General features: G+C 30.8%; 1 protein-coding gene across 2 annotated transcripts; it reads right to left on the bottom strand.

Annotated features, from left to right (window-relative positions):
- Window positions 1-3,707: 3,707 nt before the first annotated feature.
- LOC124353735 lies at window positions 3,708-19,052 on the bottom strand. 2 transcript variants are annotated; one of them, XM_046803723.1, is made up of 6 exons: window positions 18,930-19,052; window positions 15,927-16,095; window positions 11,334-11,446; window positions 8,575-8,652; window positions 8,368-8,436; window positions 3,708-5,101 (listed from the first exon to the last, which is right to left on the bottom strand). In XM_046803723.1, exons 2-6 carry the CDS (start codon window positions 16,075-16,077, stop codon window positions 4,019-4,021), a joined length of 1,494 nt encoding a protein of 497 aa, XP_046659679.1. In that variant the 5' UTR covers window positions 16,078-16,095; window positions 18,930-19,052; the 3' UTR covers window positions 3,708-4,018. The 2 variants fall into 2 exon arrangements, with proteins under 2 accessions (XP_046659679.1, XP_046659678.1); XM_046803722.1 differs by having other exon boundaries at window positions 18,653-18,969.
- Between the last annotated feature and the right edge of the window lie 1,258 nt (window positions 19,053-20,310).

Raw genomic sequence — 20,310 nt, 5'->3', positions numbered from 1 at the left:
TTTATTTAGAAAGGATGAATCAATCTAAAACATGGGTTTTTCTTAATGTTTTGCAAATTTATGTGTGAATGATTCTAGTTCATATTGCATATTGAAAGTTACGATGTGTGCAATTTCAAGTCCTGTATCCACTGTATAAATGTTTTAGTATAGAAAAAATATTCTCTTCTAGCAGCTTTTTTAAGTAACAGGAATAGTTTTCGTCTATTTTTTTCTTTTACCGTATTTATTATTACTTGTGTGCAAAAAATTAGTAAAGTATATACATTGTCCAAAGAATAAAACAGATTGTGGGGCTAGCAACAGCATTTAATTTATCAGCAAAAATTTAATTTTGTGATAATTTTTTTACAGAGAACGAAATTTATTTATTCTAAAACTTAATTATTATCTCTTAAACCTTCAGGTTATAACACTAAAACACTTTGTTTTTACAATCACAACCTATGTGATGCAGTTTGGTTGAAAAGCACCAAAAACCAGTAACTTTTTTGGTTGCTATAGACATAAAAACTGGAATTTATTGTTTGTAAATCGTTTGCTTTATTCTACACTCAGAAATAGACAAGCTAAATTTTAATGTAATTCCCGTTATAACAGTCTACTAGTTAGTTTTGTGGTTAACTTTCACAAACTCGGATATCTAAACTTTTCGATCTGAGAGTAAGTTCCTTTAGATCCATAGAGTAATTCTATTGATTTTGGGGATCAACATGTCAAAGGGCAAAAAAATTTCAGTCCAGGAAGTCGCTAATCCATGAAAAATTTTAATCACATTATTAGAGACTTTGATTACGTTCTGCTGAGTCCTTCAATATTGTGCTGGGGGTTTTTTTACATAATTTTGAAAGAACCTTTTCATGTTTTCAACGGTAATATGCATTTTATAGATAACTAGCAGTTGCCCGCAGCTTCGCACGCAATTTCCCATTGAAAACAGTACACTATATTCACTATTCTTTTTCTATCACATTCTAAACATTGCTGAGATAATTAATAGTTGTTCCTTCGTGAGCCTCTTGGGTGCATTATGAAGGTATGTACCATATTACTGCCTCTATCTTTCGTGGTTTTTGCTAGGTGTTGATAAGTTATTCAGAACAATTAATGTATATGGACGAATCTCGGTAAACTAATTAGGTTATAAAGAATCAAATTCGGTCTGTTAAAATTAATTTTCTGTCCAAGATATTTCCAGTATTATTTAAGAGTGTGCCTTCAAGAAAATGTATCAAAGAAACCCAATTTCGATCATAAAGAGTGTCTTCTTTCGGCTCTTTTCATTTACCTTCGATGTAACCAAATTTGATTATCTTAAGTGCAAACATTCACGGATTTGTACAATGAGGTTTTTTCATAATAGCGTTTAATAGTATTTTCATTGCATTAGATAGTTTATTGATCATTGGTGCAATCTGAATTTAAAATTAGGCAATGACGTCTTCTATGCAACCTGCATTACACTACTGATGAAGCACTTTACAATAAAAATTTTCTAAATTTTAAATGTAAACAAATGTTTTTGCCTCTTTGATGAACTTCAGCTGAAAGTATTAACAGCTGTTAAGTATCAGTTCGCTTTGTATATTACGTGTCGTAGTGCAGTCTGTCGGATCCAATATAAAACACTCCAACATCAACAATAATTTATAACTAAAAAATTAATTAAATAAACTATTTAAATTAGACCAAATTGTGAATCTAAACCATTCTCGAATTCCACTGAAAACACACAAAAAATTTCATCAAAATCGGTCCAATAGTTTCTGAGTCTATAAAGGACATACACACAAACATTCATTTTTATATAGAGATATTATATCTCTATACATTTTAATCATATGTGGAAACATATAAAATATAGTTACATTATATCAAACAGTGGGTTAAAACTACTGTCCCATTCACTATTATATATAATAATTGGTAAATCACTACCATAAAAATAATTTTCAAAAACTCGTTATATTTTAATTTAAGGTTGATTCCAGATTTATCATCATGAAAAACCCACAATGTATTAAATTTTACAAAAAATCACTTAAATAAAAACAAGCTCATGATGGATATGTCTCAAACAGCTGACCCCATCATTGGTGAGTACATGACCGATCAGATGGTGGTTTAACCCTGGAAGAAATTCTAAAGTGTGTCTTTGTAAATTTCTAAACAAAATCTTATGTGTTATATATGTATAAAGTGTTATAAATCATTTTTATTGTTTTTACATAGTTTTTAAGTAAATATACAAATATATTTATTTTTACAGGAAATAATGTATTTAATATTTGACATGTAAAAAGAAATATATTAAATAAAATTATCTCGGTTATAATAAAGTACATGAAGTTTCAACAGTCCAAAATAGCCGAATTATAGGAAATTTAGTTGTGAACACAAAAATATAAAATGTTATGGGATTCAAGAATAAAAAAAGGAAATAATTATTTTGTTTACAGAAAAAGAGCAAATTAGCAAATTTTCAGTTGCCAAGGCAACACAATGCCGTAATTACAGTATAATAAAATTTACTTTCATGCAAATTAATGTGTTTTTTATACCTTCTTATGAAGTTAGTTGATATAGAACGGTGTGCAACTCAGATTTTTATTTCAAAATTAACAAAAAAGAAAACAAGATACAAAACTTTTATTTCAAACCCAACAATGTCGTCATTTCAGATTCCATTTTAATATAATATCACTTGATCTACAAGGATCACCCATTCTGAAGTATCAAACAGGGCGTAAAAGATGTCCTGCACGGGCTTGATAATCCCCAAACGATTACAGGTAAAACAATAGAACTTGGTACATAATTACTGTACCAATAAATCTACTTTTTGAAGTAACTACCATTTCTTTGTCATGTCAAGGGATGGCCCGCAAGGAGTCAGAGAGGTATCTTAAGTGAGGGTATCGGTCGATTAGTACATCAAATTTATTAAAGGTCTTTATTAGTAGAGTACAATGCCCCAAATCCAACCTTAAAAAATTACGCTGGTTTAAAGTTTGAAACATTTACAATGTAGGTCCTGTTCTAGATGGTTTTATATTCTTGTCTTGGCTCAAGTTGTGTAAGTTAAACTTAGTAAATGAATAGCCTACTGGACTTAATACTCCCTCCTCCCCCTTCTCTCTTTCTCTGTATATACATACATACATACATATATATATATATATATATATATAATTTCAATAAACGAATCACAAAAGTACTTGCTCCGCCGGGACTCGAACCCGGATCTCTCACTTGCCGGGTGAATGTGCTACCATTACACCACAGAGCCCTATTTTTTACTATTCAATTATTTTGTATTTTGCTGTATCAGTCACATATGCTTTAAATAAATAATATATGTTGGAAGACCAAATACCTGTCAATCGACTTTTATTTACATTAACAAACTTTGTATAAATGGCAATAGCCGAATTTAAGTTCAATAAACACTGAATCACAAAAAGTATACATACATATATATGTATATATACAAAGCTAGATAGTATATAGTAGCCAAACAGTAGGTCTTATTAACTTACAAAGATCCCCAAATTTTTATTTCAATTGGTCAAACTGTCTATTGAGGGTGGCTACCGACTTTTGGATGACCATATATAATAATGCATAAATTGTTTGACTTCCTGCCAAACCTCATCAATCCTCACTATATGCTAAATGAACTGTAGGAAGAGGTATTGAAAACAGGGTAGTATAAAATCTTTGTTTGATAATAAGTTAAACTGCTGAAACATTATAAAAATAGAGAAAATAAATTCATATACATATGTGAAAAATAACTATTTGCCTTTGAACTAAACAATTGACTACACAACAGAATTTATCATAACTAATATTTATACACTTAGAACAACAATACCATACGTTAAAGTAATGGATATATACATATCAAATTAAATGCCACCATTTTATGGATGATTCATATCCGCTATCAGTGGACATACGTTTAATTGTCACTATTATAAACACATGATGGATTCAAACCACCCGACTGAAACTTTTAGTGAAACAAATCGTCCACTTGCTCATGTAGAACTGTGGACAGAGAGTGAGGAGTCCAAATAGATGACTGGTCTGCAAAACTAAGTCTAGACTTATTTGGTTTTGGAGTTTTTAAAAGACCAGGATTTTCTGTTTTCAAATTATCTATCCATTTATTGTTTTGGTCCTTTGTAATATTCATAGAAATGTTTTCTTTATTTTCAACAACAGTATCGTTTTTAGACTGATGTCGATTTTTAAGAAAGCACTGAAGCTTCGTTTTAAGGGACCTCATCCGCCGTTCCATCCTGTTCATGTCTTCTAAACCTTGTTCAATTTCTTCAAGGATTTTCTCCAATTCTTCATCAGTTTCTGATGCATTTTTGCTGTCTGAAGAAAAAGAGCTGCTGTGATTACCATTTGCAATGAAAGTTGACAACTTGTTAGCATCAGTAGAACATTCTAAAGTCTGACACTGATCAAAAACCGTCTTTTCTGCCATTTCAAAGGAATCTGTGGAATCATCTTCCACGATAACACCGAGCTTTTTGTTTGACTTTGCTTTAATTGCGCTCATTACTCTTCTGTCTATTTTTTTGGCACTGTTGGAAACTCCATCATTGGTTGTACAAGTGAATAACGCCGCCTCTGTTGTTGATACATCGTCATTCTTTGCTGATGATTGTTTGATGCTAGTTGATGTGGCCAGACCCACAGCTGGTGGTGAAGCAGACAAATCGTCCTTGTCTTCCAGAGACAGAACGCTCAGCTGAAGATCCTCCTGCCTATCCACCGGGGGCTTGATGTCAGCCAATTCCTTCATGATCAATTGATGATATTGGGACGGTCCAGGAGACTTTGGCGGTTCCACTTTACTAAAGACGGAATACCTCTCTGCTGCTGACACCCTTGGAGAAGCCATGATGTAATCACGAGGGTTAAAAGAGAAAAGGTTTTGACCAGTTCGTTTTAAACTGCTTACTTGTTTAACTTCACTTTTACTGCTATGTTGAGTGTTATTAACAGTTCTCATACTTGAAGCATTTGATCCAGCAGACTTTACAGGACTGGGGGTTTTGATAATCTTGATTCCAGTCATATTCTGAAAAAAAGAAACCTGATTACTTATATGATGCCAAAAGAAATGACGGGATGCAACAAAATTGGATCTTTTCTTTTGTTCTATTACAGGATGAACAAAAAATTATATCTCGAAAAGATTAATCAAAATTATTAAAACAAATTTTTTTTTATTTGAAAATAGATTAATTCCAAGAATCCATTCTTCAAAGACATCTAGGAACTCACGATTCAAGAAGAACCATCAAAACTCTACCAGCTTCAATCTGGCTGAATTGGCTCATATGACAAAGACAAGACTGAAAATTTTCCTAAAAATACCAATAATTCTAGAGATTTCGCAGCTCAAGAAATGTATACACACATACCTGGTCCGAAAATAAATTAAACAAAACAGTTAGGCACATAGCGGAACAAACATATAGGTTCTGAGGAGAAAAAAACTTACTATAGTATCTCATTCTGAGCAGTTAAATACAAATATAAAATCAACATAGGTGGTTAGTTAAACCTAAATACAAATATAAAATCAACATAGGTGGTTAGTTAAACCATCAGATAAATTAAATTGTTCAACACCCCTTCCAGAACAACAATCTGATTTCTACTAAAATTAACATAATTGGACCAGAAAAACCACTATTACAAACTTATTCCTCAACGCCATTTTTGGAAAAACACCCAGACAGTTCTACTGAAATTGACATAGTTGGGAGTCAGAAAAAAATTGCTAGAAAGGATAAATTAGGATAAATACCTCATCCACTAGAGTAGGGGTTTCAAACCGGTGGTCTATGAAAATCTTGGAATGGTTAGCGGAGTACATATGGGTATAGAAAAATATCTGTTTAAAAAAAAATGCATTGACTTTATCCATAATTTTTTCCTTGTAGCATTTTATCATTCTATGCACTGACGTGAGTTGTAACAGGCAGTGCCCCATCACTTCCCTATGCCATAATAATTTTCTACTTGCAGCCTAGTTCCACAATTCACGCTGTACAGTCAGTACTTTTTGATAGTATAAGAAAAATTAATGCAGTACGATACATTTTGGTAGCTTATACTTAGTCTATAATCTATATTTATAACTTTTATGAATATTGTATGATGTTATGGTGCTGTATTGTGTTTTGGGCTGTAAAATACTAAAACATAAATATCACTGTCATTATATCAAGTTAAGATTTCCAGCTATTGAAATAAATATGATTAGACTCCAGTGCATACCTTCTGTTGCTGCTCTCAGTATTGCAATATTAAAATCTGCTAAATTAAATATCTTTTTAGTCCTTAAACTGGAATGCAACAAATATTCATTTTCAAACACCCATATGAATTTGTAAAAATGTCTCTTTTAAAAAAATGTATCTTTTTTAAATGTCTTAACAAATATAGTATGAAAGTGACCATGAAATGTAGTTATTTTTTGCCTCTTATTTTTGCTGTAAACACTTTGTTCTTTATGGAAACTATGACAATTCGGGATGAAAGACGGGTCGGCTATGTTTGTTGTTGTGCAATGTAAACAAACAAATGTATGTAACAAATGAGCTAGTTTTTGTGCATTACTGTATTGTACAATGTTTTCGACTTAGTTTTTATACTTTTTTAGTGAATAATTATAAGAATGAAAATATAAGAGACAACTCTAAAGCTGTTTGCATGTTTAACGGAAAAGTAACTGTGCAATTTTATAAAAATCCCTGTAAAAAAAAAACACAGAATTTTTCTATAAATGTTGTAATTTTTATATATTTTTGTAATCAGCATAAAATATATAACAAGTTATAAATTTATATATTTGGTGTACACCACTGGTAAGTTACGCAATATAATATTTACAATATACAGTCTACACTGGAAGGATGAAAAACATTTACTATCAATAGAGTGAGTGAACACAATAGAAGTATTGAGTTACAGAAAAATACATCATAGCAGAATACAGTTTCAAAACCAACATGCGTACTAGCAAAAAATCTCTGTTATCACAGATAATAAGAGAAACCTTATAAATAATCAAGAATAAAATAACTTTAACAAAGATAGCGTGAAGTTGTAGAAAACATGGCATCCTGATACAAAAGCCACATTGATCACAGTTGGTCTTTAGTTGGTTAAACTTCAACCAATCATGAAGCTCCACATTTTGGCAGTTTTGGTTTAACATTTATTAGCTGAAAATGACCCTAAACTACAAAAATGTAATTGTGTAAACCATGTTTCCACATAGAATGAACCAGAAACTTAGATTAGTCACGTGAGCCTTAAGACATAAGATTATACCTCTAATAGATAAATGTACGAGTAGTTTGAATGTGTATTTTATCAAAATGCCAAATTTGGCTGTTTACTCATATAAGTAATAAAAATTAACAAAATGTTGATCTCTTTCCACGAAGAACATTTTTGTACATACTTTTAATATTAAAATTTTATTTAATAACTTTTTCAGACTTTTTTTATTTGAAATATAAAAATTTATTCAACTATACACAAATGTCTCCTGAAATGTAATAAACAAGGAAAATTGTAACAGTGTATACTTTTCAATACTTGATGATTTACACAAATTTAAAAAGATTTACTCTTCAGATGAACATGACTCCAGATTCCAGGAGTCAAGTCTGTGACAGTACCAGATTCCAGATGCTTCGCTAATCACTAACGAGTCAAGCTGGCTGTTCCCAAAAGCATATTATTGTTATTGTTTACTATGACGCTAATACTCTTCTCAATGACAATGTTAATAAAGAATTTTGTCTATTGTCATACAGGGGGCCCAAATGATTTAAAAGTTAATTTCACAATGATACTCCTCCAAGATTATGACAGAACTTGTTAACCAGAAGAATAAGGGGTCAACTGATATAATATACATAAAAAAATGCTAATAATAACTTTCAAACAAAAGCAGGATTATTTTCTAAGTCTAACCTTTGAGCCTCTAAGTCAACTACTAAAGGTAGCTTACATGTTTTTCTACCACCCTCAAAAATTACTAACCTATTTTGGAATAATAAGCAGTGTGTGATTTTATTCATAAGGTAACATTTCATTTGATTTAATTTGTTATTTCTCATTGTCACAGGTTAAGTGTAAGAAAGTGCCATGTGGTCCTAACTTTGCCTGTTTAAATATAGCATTTTTTTTTAACTGTCAATACTTTAAATTCCACATAATGAATGTAAATAGCAGGTTTATAAACATCACATTAAAATAAACAAAAACAAACCAAATAAAAATAATAGGAGATACAGATATTGTGTCTTAGAACTTACGTACCAGTAAACCTGACATGTCTAGTAGGCTCGGGTCTTCATCAGGATTCTTGGAGTGGTTCTCAGGAGGTTCCTGAAGGCGAGAAAAAGTTTAATCGTTTAAAAAACAATTTAATAATCTACCTATTTATATACAATTGACAAACACATAGGAAGTAACAAGAATGTGGAGGAGGAAATTATACAATCAGATACTAAAGTAAAAACTTACCGAGAAATCGTTATGAGAGTGTGAAAATGGATCAGTTGGACTTCTGTCAAAAGCCAATCTTGTGCCCAAGTTTTGTTCCTGAAACAAGACTGGTGTTATAAGTGCAGTCAACAGCTTTAAAAAAAAAAATTATAATCTCCACTCTTGTATAGGTGAAGAAGGCATTACAATGGCTAAAGAATTACATTTTAGTATTGAGTGAAAATAAATGTTTTGAGACCCAACAAATTAGAATATTTTTGTGTAATTTCTGTGTTTTTTGTTAATAAAAGCATATTGTTCTTAAAATCAATCAACAATGTAAACTAAACAAATTAGATACTTAAAAAGTTAAAAATGCACACTTCTAAAACTTTTCATTCTATTGGACATTCTTCATTCTTATTCTTATTCTTACACCATGCAATTGAACCTGTGACAGAGTGTACAATATGATCATAAAATTCAGTATAATATGAATTTAATTTATGAATACTTTTAGAAAACTTTTTAACTTGTAACACTTAATTTTTAATACCTTACATAGAATAAATCATTATTCACTTTTGCTAAGTCTTGAATAGATAGGATGTTTTTTCCCAGTATTCTTGCTGACTGCATAACCTAATCGGATCACAAGTTTCCGAGTTATGAATTCTCAAAGTTACAGTTTGGTTGAAAAGCACCAAAAACCAGTACTCTTGTCATAATCAACATAAAAACTAGAAGGTGTTTATAAATTATTTGCTTTATAGTGAATGTCTAAAAACGGAAATAAACATGCTACACTGTAATGTAACTGTGGTTATTGTAGCTCTACTAATTATTTTGTGATCAACTTTCAAACTCAGATATTTAAACATTTTTTATCTGAGTACAAAATATGGGAGCACTTCCTCATCTGTGTTCACCATCTTGAATTTTTATCATATACCTAATATGTAAATAAGAAAATAAATTATTTCCCCAATAACCCCTAAAGTGGTTCAAACATTATTTCTCATAAAATAACATAGCCTACTGATGACTATTGAAAGTTTGTTAAAAAATATATAATAGCAATGTTTCTTCAAAATAACTTAAACCTGGCTGTACTGAGTACATTACTCTGGGTACACTTCTCCGTCTATTCCACCTATTGTTATTAATTAGAATATAATTCGTTTTTCTAAAAATAATACACAAGAAGAGTGAATCAATTGTGGAATGGTAAAATAAGATAGAAGTTAACTGCTGATAACTGATTGGTGATAAACATCAACATATTGACCCATGATGTTAAATGACCGCCATAACAATTTGATCTCCAACTCATTTTTGCCTGTGAGTGTAATTAATAGAAAAACAAAAAGAACTGTTTGTTTTTTTTCTTCCAGCAACCAGAACCATAACCAGAAAGAGGCAGAACAAGGAAAAAAATTAAAATATTATGTATTGTAAAGCCCCTGGATGTGAACATTTTAAAATTTATTTAAATAAATAAGGAAGTAACATAATAACAAGAAGGATACTGTTACCGACAATACTGATTCCTTTTAATTAATTCACCCACAGAATGAAGGGATGAACTATCTCATACACTCAGTGCTTTTGACTCTCAGTATCATCCTGTTGCACTTATTTGAACAAAATATACAAACAAACAAGGGAACAGGATTATATATTAAGTGCTGACCTACTTTATGTACCCTTTTTAACTTATGCAAATTCCACTCTGACCGTATAAACAGACTAACTGATCCCATAAAACTGTTGCTGTTATGGTAGTCATCTTAATCTTCCAATTACAATTTATAATACGGAACATACTACATCTACAGTGATGTGGTGGAAGGGAAATGCTTGATTGTTAGGACTAGTTATTTAAGAAAGATGTAAGATGAAGAGAGTGTGACTCAAGTGTCAAAATCAAAACCTATTAGTGAAAGAACACTGAATGTGGGCTGACCTGGAATGATCACATTGACACCATCTTTCTTCGAGTTGCCTCAGGAATTTGTGCTTTATGTAATCTACCAAAGAACTGTTCTTTGTTCTTAAAATGGTCAATTTAAATCTGGTATGTCCTTATTTTTCATCCAGTGTAAGAGTTTAGAAATGATGTTGTCACATAAAAATTCAATTTGAATCATATTCATACTAAATTTCAGAGAGTGATGCAGGGAAATTAAACTGTTCAAGTCTTTGAGGTAATTATGTACTGCTGGCTGACCAAAGTTTCCTTTGTACCACCTAGATAACCACATATGTGGACTGAGAGGCAGAAACAACCAGGGAAGACATTTCCTCATGTTTAAACTAGCAACAGCATTTAACACTGAGGTAGCTCCACTTACGCCAACAGACATTCTCTGCAGTAGACTAGACATATTGATCTACTCTTTTAAAACAATATCTTGATGTGCCCCTCCTGGACATCGATGAGGTTGCCCAGATGTATCTGACACATCAATTTTTGTTGTACCCAGTATAGATATGCAACTGGAAGGTATGAACCAACCAGAAGTGAACCACCCTGGAGATTTCACAACCAATATTTTTCTGTACTTATGACTAAGTTGTATTGGTCTACAGCTACTCAGATTTTACATTATTCTGAAATTTCAGCCAGTTATTGTACATTTTGTCGGTTCATTTTGTCATGAACCATGCTGATGTTTACTCCTAAAACAATTTGCTAACTACAATAAAGGTAGTTTTTATTAGCCTCGTAAAACTTGTAATGTTTTTATCATTTAGTTAAAAAAAGTTACATAGTTCAAATACTTATATTACAGTACCTGTAGGCCATTGCTAAGAATCACTTCAGTTTGTGGACTTCTTTGGAAGAGTTTTTTTTTAATGCCAGTAATATATTCTTTAGAAGCCTTGTCCATGAAGCAATTCTTTTTAGCTGCAAAAATGATAGGCATTCAACTGTTGTAAAACCAGCAATGATGCTGATAATTTGTAAAATGCTTCACTAAATAATATGGTATTACAAAGCCTTGATGTATTTTAAAACCCTTTAACATGTTTAGATATAACGGGAATAACTATCTTTTCTACTTTGTATGTGATGATCTACTAACTTTTGATCAAAAAGATTGAATTCTACTTAATGGTTTTCAAATAAAATTATTTTATACACAAATCATACAATGGTACTATTATAAGTAAATATTGCTTATTATTATTTCACTATCGCACAAAAAGATTACATTGCATAAAAAGTCTTGAATTGTGTAGTAGTTGATATTAAAATATCATTACAGTAATTTAGTTTTCATATTTGTAATCTATTTATATTGAAGGTATGTCAAATGTAATTTGTTTCGAGGGCTCTGCAATATTGTTATTAATGAAATAAAGACAAGTAATTTATACAAAGCATTTTTTACCTCCATTTCCATGTATGATACAATCTATTTGTTTTGTTAAATTTTCTCTTTTAATTCCATAAATAAATTGAAGCCCTAGCCCAGAACCGTTTATGAAATATTTGCTATAGCTCAGATAATTATTTGTTAGTATGCAAAAATGTTGTGTCCAGAGTAGGACTCAAACCTGAGTCACTGAGGTAACTAGCTGAGTTCCTAACCATCTGGCTAACAAGGGTAGTAAAGTTTATTCTTATGTTTGTTATGAATGTATGATTTAAAATATTAATTGATGTTGTTTTAGATCATATATAAGCTGTTGTATGAAGTGAGTTGAAGACCTACTTTAAGTGCAAATTAAACCAGGTGTCAGTACACCCTAACGCATGTGTACTCTATGTACATACCATATTTTATGTCTGTTATTAGTCAATGCTTCAGAAATGTTTCAAAATACAGTAATCTCTCAGTAATCCAGTAAATATCAGACCAGAATACCGGTAAAATACCATTTACATACAAAAACTTGATATTGTATGTATGATGTATAATTTAATATAGTACACAAAAATAAATAGACAAATACACAAAATAACTGGCATTCACGTTCTTCTTACAATTCTTCCACCCTGTAATCACTGATAAGCACAGAGGTTATCCACATAATAAAATAGTAAGTTTTAGTAAAATTATACTTTTAACTATATATTTTAGCATGTATTAAATATGCAGTGCTTGATCATTAAATATATTAATAATATATATATATATATATATATATATATATATATATATATATAATGATTTATTATATAACATATTAATACATGCAGATATTAAATACAACATTACTATCTAGCTTTTGTCACAGATTTAAAAACTAAATTAAATACCTCTTATTTGTTATTTGACTGAAGTACGATTTTAAGACAGACTCAACTACGAGAAATATCTTAGAACAAAATAAATTAGAATAGACATAGGTATACACTTTTTGACCGAAATAGGCTTTTCAGACCCACGTATATAAATATTCTTGATCAGGGCTTCAACGTAAAATCAACTCCATTTCAAAATTACAAAGAGCTCCATTATTCATTACATCATGAGTGTCTTAACTGAAAGCTAAGAACTTCGACTTTAGGTTCCCTCCACACTGGCCTCAAATAGTTTAATTGTTACTGAAATCATTTATAATGAAATATTTTAGAGAAATTCAAGTTATTTACGGTACTTATAACAAAACTGTTACTCTACGACTTGAGGGCCCCAAAACAACATTTTAGATTTAAACTTAAATCTAAAATGTATCACGGCCAGGATGTGAAGGAAGCAAAGCAGCCAGCTTTTTCAACATGCTAAGAATCCCCTTCCACACTGTTCAATAATAGACAACCTATCTTCACAAGCAACAAAAGCCAAGAGAGAATAGCTAAAATGACTGATGCTAATCTTAAGAGAAAAAGTAAATCAGGAAATATTAACTAACAAAATTAGAAGCTTTTCAAACAGAAATTAGCTTCGAGAACCAGCAGATGACCAGGAAGATGACTGAGTATAGTAATGCTGACCACCGGCAAAAAAGTGGTAGATGCCAAAACTAGTTGTTACCTTATTTGAAGCCCCTTAAAGGGTTCCAATTTGAAACTAACCATGACATAATGCAAAACATGAAAACTCAACTGAATTTCATTCCAAAAGAGGCCTTCTCAACTTGTTTTCCAATTTGGCAGGGGTACATGTTTAAATTTTTGAGCCTCAAGGAGACTATTTTGAGGAAGATCACTTGTAAAAATATATTGATAAATAAATAAGGTCAGAAGGTTGTTGAGTACACTTAGTATTTAGAATTCATGGTTGTTAATGGACCCTTTCTTTCCATTTCAATGTAATGTGTATTTGGACAGATGTAGTTCCTTTATTGGTCACTACAGCTGTCTTTGACATATACTGCTAACTGTAAATTGTTTCAGAACCATTTGAACACAGTATAATATATACTGGTATATAAATCTAAGAAACTTAAATGTTTATTGTATTGTTTCTTGGGAGAGACCTTTCCATTCTCATTAACTCCTCAATTAGTGCCTAGTTTTATGCTTAAATAGTAATGGTGTCTTCAGACACTTGCATATAATGTACCGTAAAGGAGTAATCATGTCTTGAGCATTGCGAGAAAAGGATTACTGCAGTGTGTTATGTATGCAGCAACACAAAACTCAAAGAAAAAACAGAAAAGATGCTGTCTATAAGAGCACAAAGTGTGTAGTGGCTTTATGTCTTCACCCATGTTTTGGAAACTCACATGAAAAAAGTGTTCTAGAAAGTGACTAAAATCAAGTCACGATTATCACTAATGTGTTTTTTTTTGCAATATTTTTGGTTTTGCATGTCATAAACACCACATTCAATAAATAAGGTTCTATTACACAATAGATTCTATTACACTCAGAGGCTTTTATTTACTTTGCTAAACCCACCTTAATTAACATTAATTTATGCTATAATGACATATAATGCAATGACAACTCAAACTTAACTGTTAACGACTTTTTTAACTTTTGAAGGTAAAATATGTATTTTAATGGTCCAATAAATATATAAAAGTGAATTTATAAAAATGGCATTTTTATAAATTCTCAATTTTCAGACTTATTTTAGTGTAGAATTAATTACTCCTACTAGTTAAACATAAAACTTCTTAACCCTTGATTACGCCTCAAAAGGTTAATGTTTGGCTTACTTCACAGTGGTTTATATATAGAGCTATTATTTATTCTATATAAAATATTCAGCAGCAAAATAGATTAAGATTCCAAAGAGGCAGTATAGAATTATATTGAGATCCTTAGAAGGGTGCAATACTAATTCATACTGAGACCCTTAGAATCTGTAAGGAAGTTTCTCCGTCTCTGTCAACTTTTCTCATATTGAAAACTGTTTCAGCAGACAGGATAACAGATTTCAGCAGCAGAATGGATTACAGTCCATAGGTAATTCCATATCAAATCACCTAATATTTTAATAAAATATTACCCACCATCTCTGATTTTCATGAAACTTTGCATGTTTGCTTATGCTTATACCCTTAGAAGACCTGTAAAGTTTTATTGTTCTAGGATTTATATTTTTTTAATAGAATTTTTAAAATATCAATATTATGGTAATTTGCTTCCACAGAATTGCTTGCAGGAAATGAGTAATATATACAAAAGTTATCATATTTCAGGTATTAATAAAGATTTTGATCTGACACTTGCCCCCCCCCCCAGTTTATTGGAAATGTTTACAGTTTACAAAAACGCATTCATTTAAGTATCCAAAGTTTAAAAAAAAATCTAAAAATCATATTGCATGACTTTATTATGATTTCTGTAACTAAAACCTTGTTTTAGAAAAACACTTGTAGCTTTTTTCTCCAAACAGCTGGGAAGCTGTTAAAGGTATTAAATCAAATCTAAGAGAATGTGCTTTTTATTGATATAAGAAACAAAGTGGCTTTTTTGTGTTCTATCTGAAGTAATGCCATTTGTAACAAAATTATAAAACTAGCTGTACCCGTCCGCTTCGATGGCCACAAATAAATTTTACTATTATGAATTTGAATATTATTTAAGTTTACTTTTTTTGCTGGTATACAGCAAGTATATATGTAAGTTAAACAAGTATCTTAAGACCTAATATTTAACTTTAATTAAGCTGTATTAATGATAACATTATTTAAAACTGAACACACAAAAAACCCATTTTGTTTTTTTGTATCAATAAAAAGCACACACTCTTATGTTTTATTTGATACCATTACCGGAATAGTGATTTGTATTGAGAGTATTATGAATTGTTAAGTTTTTGTTGACAAAGCAGCTGAAATATTTGATTAGATATTACTCGTACAATGTAATTGATATGCTAAGGGTCTAAGATGTTTTGTGTTTTGGACGCTCTTAGTATTACAGTTTAGTTAAGTTTTGGCCATTGTTTGTCGTAACAATAAGTCTGTGGTTTTAATCCTACCTGATCTTGAACGGCCCAAGCTTGTTAAAACTGTTTTAGGGATAACAGGCGCTACAAAATTCAGTTGTGGAGGTTTCTCCCCATTCCTGAACCTTTTACCAAGGTTACTTCTTCTGCGCTGTCTCATGTTGGGATTTACATTAAAATTCATTCTTCACAGTTGGTTTACCTGCAACAAATTTAAACTTTAAAAAAATGTTTATATCCTTATCAGTCTTATTCTTCCAGTCAAAGAACTATGAGCATTGTCATTTCATAATATCAAAAATACAGTTTAACTACATCTAAAACAATGCCTGATTTTAATTTTTAACTCATGATTAAGACATTGAATGTGTTCAAACGAAAGTGTGTTTGTCTACTGTCTAAAAGTCCTTATTTTCACCAAAAAAAATTATTTATTAGTAATGTATTCCCCAAACACTAAGGTATCTAGACATTAATTAAGTTATTCACTGATGTTACAATCTATTAGTTCAGTGGATGCTAATAACTAATTAAGATTAAAAGTGGAGCTACTTTACTAGATCAGGCATTTCAATAACAATTTATGAATATGCCAAGGCTCATGTTATCTGTATTTCATCTGAAGCCATTTGTTACCTGAGCATTCCGTCAGTTCTGCATAAAAAAGTACTTGATGTGATATTGTGGGTAACCGTAAACAAACTACTGTTTACTAATTACTCGGATGATAATCCAAATGATTTAAATGTGGTTGTATATATCTTATAGGATAAGTAACTATAAGATTTTCGAGAAATTAAACGAATGAGTTTCTAATACATAAATATTGTGTTTGAAGCCAATATGTCTAGGCACTTAAAGACACAATGACTGGTGACACCCAATATTACTACGAGGGTGACACACAAGGCAGCAATTTAAAACAATATTATTAAAATACATTTAAAACCACTAGCTTTAATTGTAAACAACTATAAGAATGAATTGTATTCTATAGTATCTACGTATTTCTAATTGATGATTTGGTTCACTGATTCGATTGTCATGGTGACCACTTATTTTACTGCAGCCAGTAGTGTTACTAATTCTTTTTATCACGGAGTTACGATTTTTTTTTCTTCTTACAGACACCTGTAACCATCTCAAATGATATTTAAAAACTTTCACTTTCTAAAATATTAAAAAAGACCATAACAAATGATATAGATGAAAATTACAGAAAACGTCTTGTTTTCTAAATGTGGCTGATATTTTTTTTTAATTTTTATTATAATTGTAACTGGAATTGTTATTGACATACATAAACATACAGGTTATTCTTTACAAATATTGTATCAACATAAATCATTCTTATACTGCAATATACTGGAAAATTTGATTGTAAAAAGAGGAAATCTTACTTTTTTGCTTTTCCCTTATTTTACATCACTGTCTTTTCTACTTAGGCCTACCTGTAAAAAGACCCACTAAAATGATTAAATTAAATTTTGGTTCCCTTATACACAAGGTTCACATTAAGTGAGAAATGTTCAACGTAACAATTTCTAAATCAACATAGTTAGATTCAAACCGTAGCAATGAAACTTTTGTATTCATTAATGACGGTAACAACAAGTTTATTCAAATATGAAGTATTTTCGTGTAGGGTATAATAAGTGGACCCGGTTTTTTACATCGAAGAATGTAATCATCGATACCTAATATTCGCATCTCAAATCCTAGACTATCAATCAATATAAAAGTATCTATAGTCCCCAATATAAAACATATGTTTTTAATTAAAATGTGAATTTAATATTAACAGTGATCAAACAAATTATTATAACCGAAATTAGGAAAACCGAAGACGACCATTTTTGCTCCTCTCACAGTTACATTTGTTTCTTTCCCACAAATTTCACATAAGGGGTTTTTCGGTACGAGTCCAACATGTTGAAGCCATGGAAAACATGTCATCTTTCAAAGCAATGTTGTGTAGTTTTCTAAAATTGACTGCCATTCTTAATAATCAAATGTTACTTATGTCAAATTGAAATATTACCTTACGTGTATTATTTAAAAGTGTTTACAGCTGTTGATATAGATCATTTAAGTTTATTGATAAAAATAATTAATTAGTATCGATTGATTATATCAATGGTTATGATGAAGTAATATCGGTTGCCAATTTCGATATAAAAATCCGGATCCGCTAATTGTTCAAAATAATTAATTTAGTATCGATGGTTATGATTAAGTAATATCGGTTGCCAATTTCGATATAAAAAACCGGGTCCGCTTATCGTACCCTACCCATATTTTCAGGTTATGCATCAAATTAAGCTGGGCAAGTTATAAATAAATATCGTAAGGTTTCTTTGATATCTAAGTCTACGCCATAGGGTTACGTTGGTTATGTTGTTTTATAATGTTAGTGTTAAATTTATGTTTTTAAAATTGTAATGTACGAGGTTCTCATTGTGTACAATTTTTAAATATCGAAGTTGAATAATATATTGAACAATTCGAGAAAAAAACCAAAGGTTGTTGGGTTGTCTTCCCAAGTAAAGAGCCATGTAATAAATGACAATACCTTCCTATAGGCCTATCAATATCAATTATACACTTATAAGATATCACAGCTACGAGGTGGCCTATATTTAATACTTTACACAGGCCTAGGCTATGTCAAAAAAATGCATAACTCTAACAACCAGATCATAAATGTACTACAATCCATGGAACTTATTTTGTAGTATTAACGCAAAATGATAACTTACCCGTTACAAGCAACAACTCTAAGCTTGTTTGACGAATATTTAGTATGTACTAATTTATTTAACGGTATTCTTATCAAATACAGTACATTAATTGCTTCCACAATGGGAAATAGATTTGCCAACTATTAACTTCAAAATATATATATGTCTTTTCATCTAAGTATTACTTAAACGCATTAAAAACTCAAGGAAAGTCACTGAATGTAACAAACGAATAAATCATCAATATTAATGTTGAATGAATAACGTTGTCTTAAACAAATTTTGTAATACATACTTTGCTTTGATACTTCTTCCCACCAAACTAAAATCAAAATTTACAACAGACAAACAGAGCAGCTGGTTAGCAGTGTGACCATCCACGGTCGACATGAAAACATCCCGTGAAACACCACAGTACCACAAATCATCTAATATATCAAACGGCCACATCAAGTAAAGAATAAAAATGAAATATCATACATAGGAAACTTCCATACAACACCAAATAAGTGAGTTAACTCCCTATGTATAGGGAAATCTCTACTCCCTTTGTGAAAACATGTATTTAAAAATAAATATGTATCTTAATTAACAACATCAACTAATTAGTTTAATTGGTTAATATATCAATTTTCACTTCAGTTTCAAATATTCTTTTTTGATGGATTCTAAGAACAATTTTAAGAGAGGAATTTTTTGTTTCGAAGACAAAACATGTACCGTACTATTCACTGTTGTTTCGTCGTTTAAATATGTGAAGAATTATCGTCCAAAATCCAGATGGCTATTTTAATGTTAATACTTTTCAAATTACAGTTCTCATTCAGTGCATTATTTTTGGCATACATTAAGTAAATAAAGCCATCGTAAGCACCTAAGAACTGACTGTGTTGTTTCGTATCAGGAGGTTGTGTCTAAGATGGTGTGTAGTCAGTGTCCTGATGCAGAAGATTCACGCGGCATTGAAGGGAATCAATGTGTTTCTCCTTGTGTTTTTCTATTCACACACAGTATGATAGTACCATGATAAAGTTGAGCAAACCGCACTCTGAATTTTAAGTCGTTTATACAACATGTTTTGTAATCTTCAACAATTAACTTTTTGAGTTAATTAATTTAATTACATTTGACTTAAAACGCTATTGGAATATCTTATAACATAAACACCTTGTTTTAATTTCATCTCGTATTATTAAAAAATAAATTCTTAATGATATTGTAGCAAATAGAAATATTAATCTAAAAATATTGGATTCTTGCCTTAAAAGATTAGTTTAAAAATATTACTAATTGTTATTATTTAATTACCTTGTAAGTGTACTGTTGGCGCCAAATCCTGACTCACTGTACTTAATAAAAGTCGAAGGGTAAAATTCCCGTGAAGTCATCATCGCACTGTCACAGATGTCAACAATAGATTCCTTGTCTTCATCACTGCCAAACACGCTGTTTAAACTTATTTTTTTATTTTTAGGTGTGTTTGTTTCCTCTTCCCTTTTCACAAAGAACATTACACATTGCTACACGTGTTTAACTGTGTATAACCTTTTTTTTCTCCCCTTGGGGCGGCCTACTGCCATGCACTTAAGCCTCAAGGGATTTTTGCCACCCCGGAAACACCATGAGGCCTACCAGTCTACAACTTCAGCAGTTCAACAAACCGCCGAAAACAACCT

The sequence above is a fragment of the Homalodisca vitripennis genome, chromosome 2 (genome assembly GCF_021130785.1).
Source record: "Homalodisca vitripennis isolate AUS2020 chromosome 2, UT_GWSS_2.1, whole genome shotgun sequence".
Classification (NCBI taxonomy): Eukaryota; Metazoa; Arthropoda; class Insecta; order Hemiptera; family Cicadellidae; genus Homalodisca; species Homalodisca vitripennis.
Note: the sequence above shows the minus strand (reverse complement) of the source record. Positions and strands in the feature narration are given on the sequence as shown.

Coding starts and splice junctions, on each gene's coding strand:
- LOC124353735 (XM_046803723.1), bottom strand. CDS start 16,077: ATGAATTTTAATGTAAATCCCAACATGAGACAGCGCAGAAGAAGTAAC. Junction 11,447..15,926: donor CTTGGGCCGTTCAAGATCAG/GTAGGATTAAAA, acceptor TCATTTTTGCAG/CTAAAAAGAATTGCTTCATG. Junction 8,653..11,333: donor TTCTTAGCAATGGCCTACAG/GTACTGTAATAT, acceptor GTCTTGTTTCAG/GAACAAAACTTGGGCACAAG.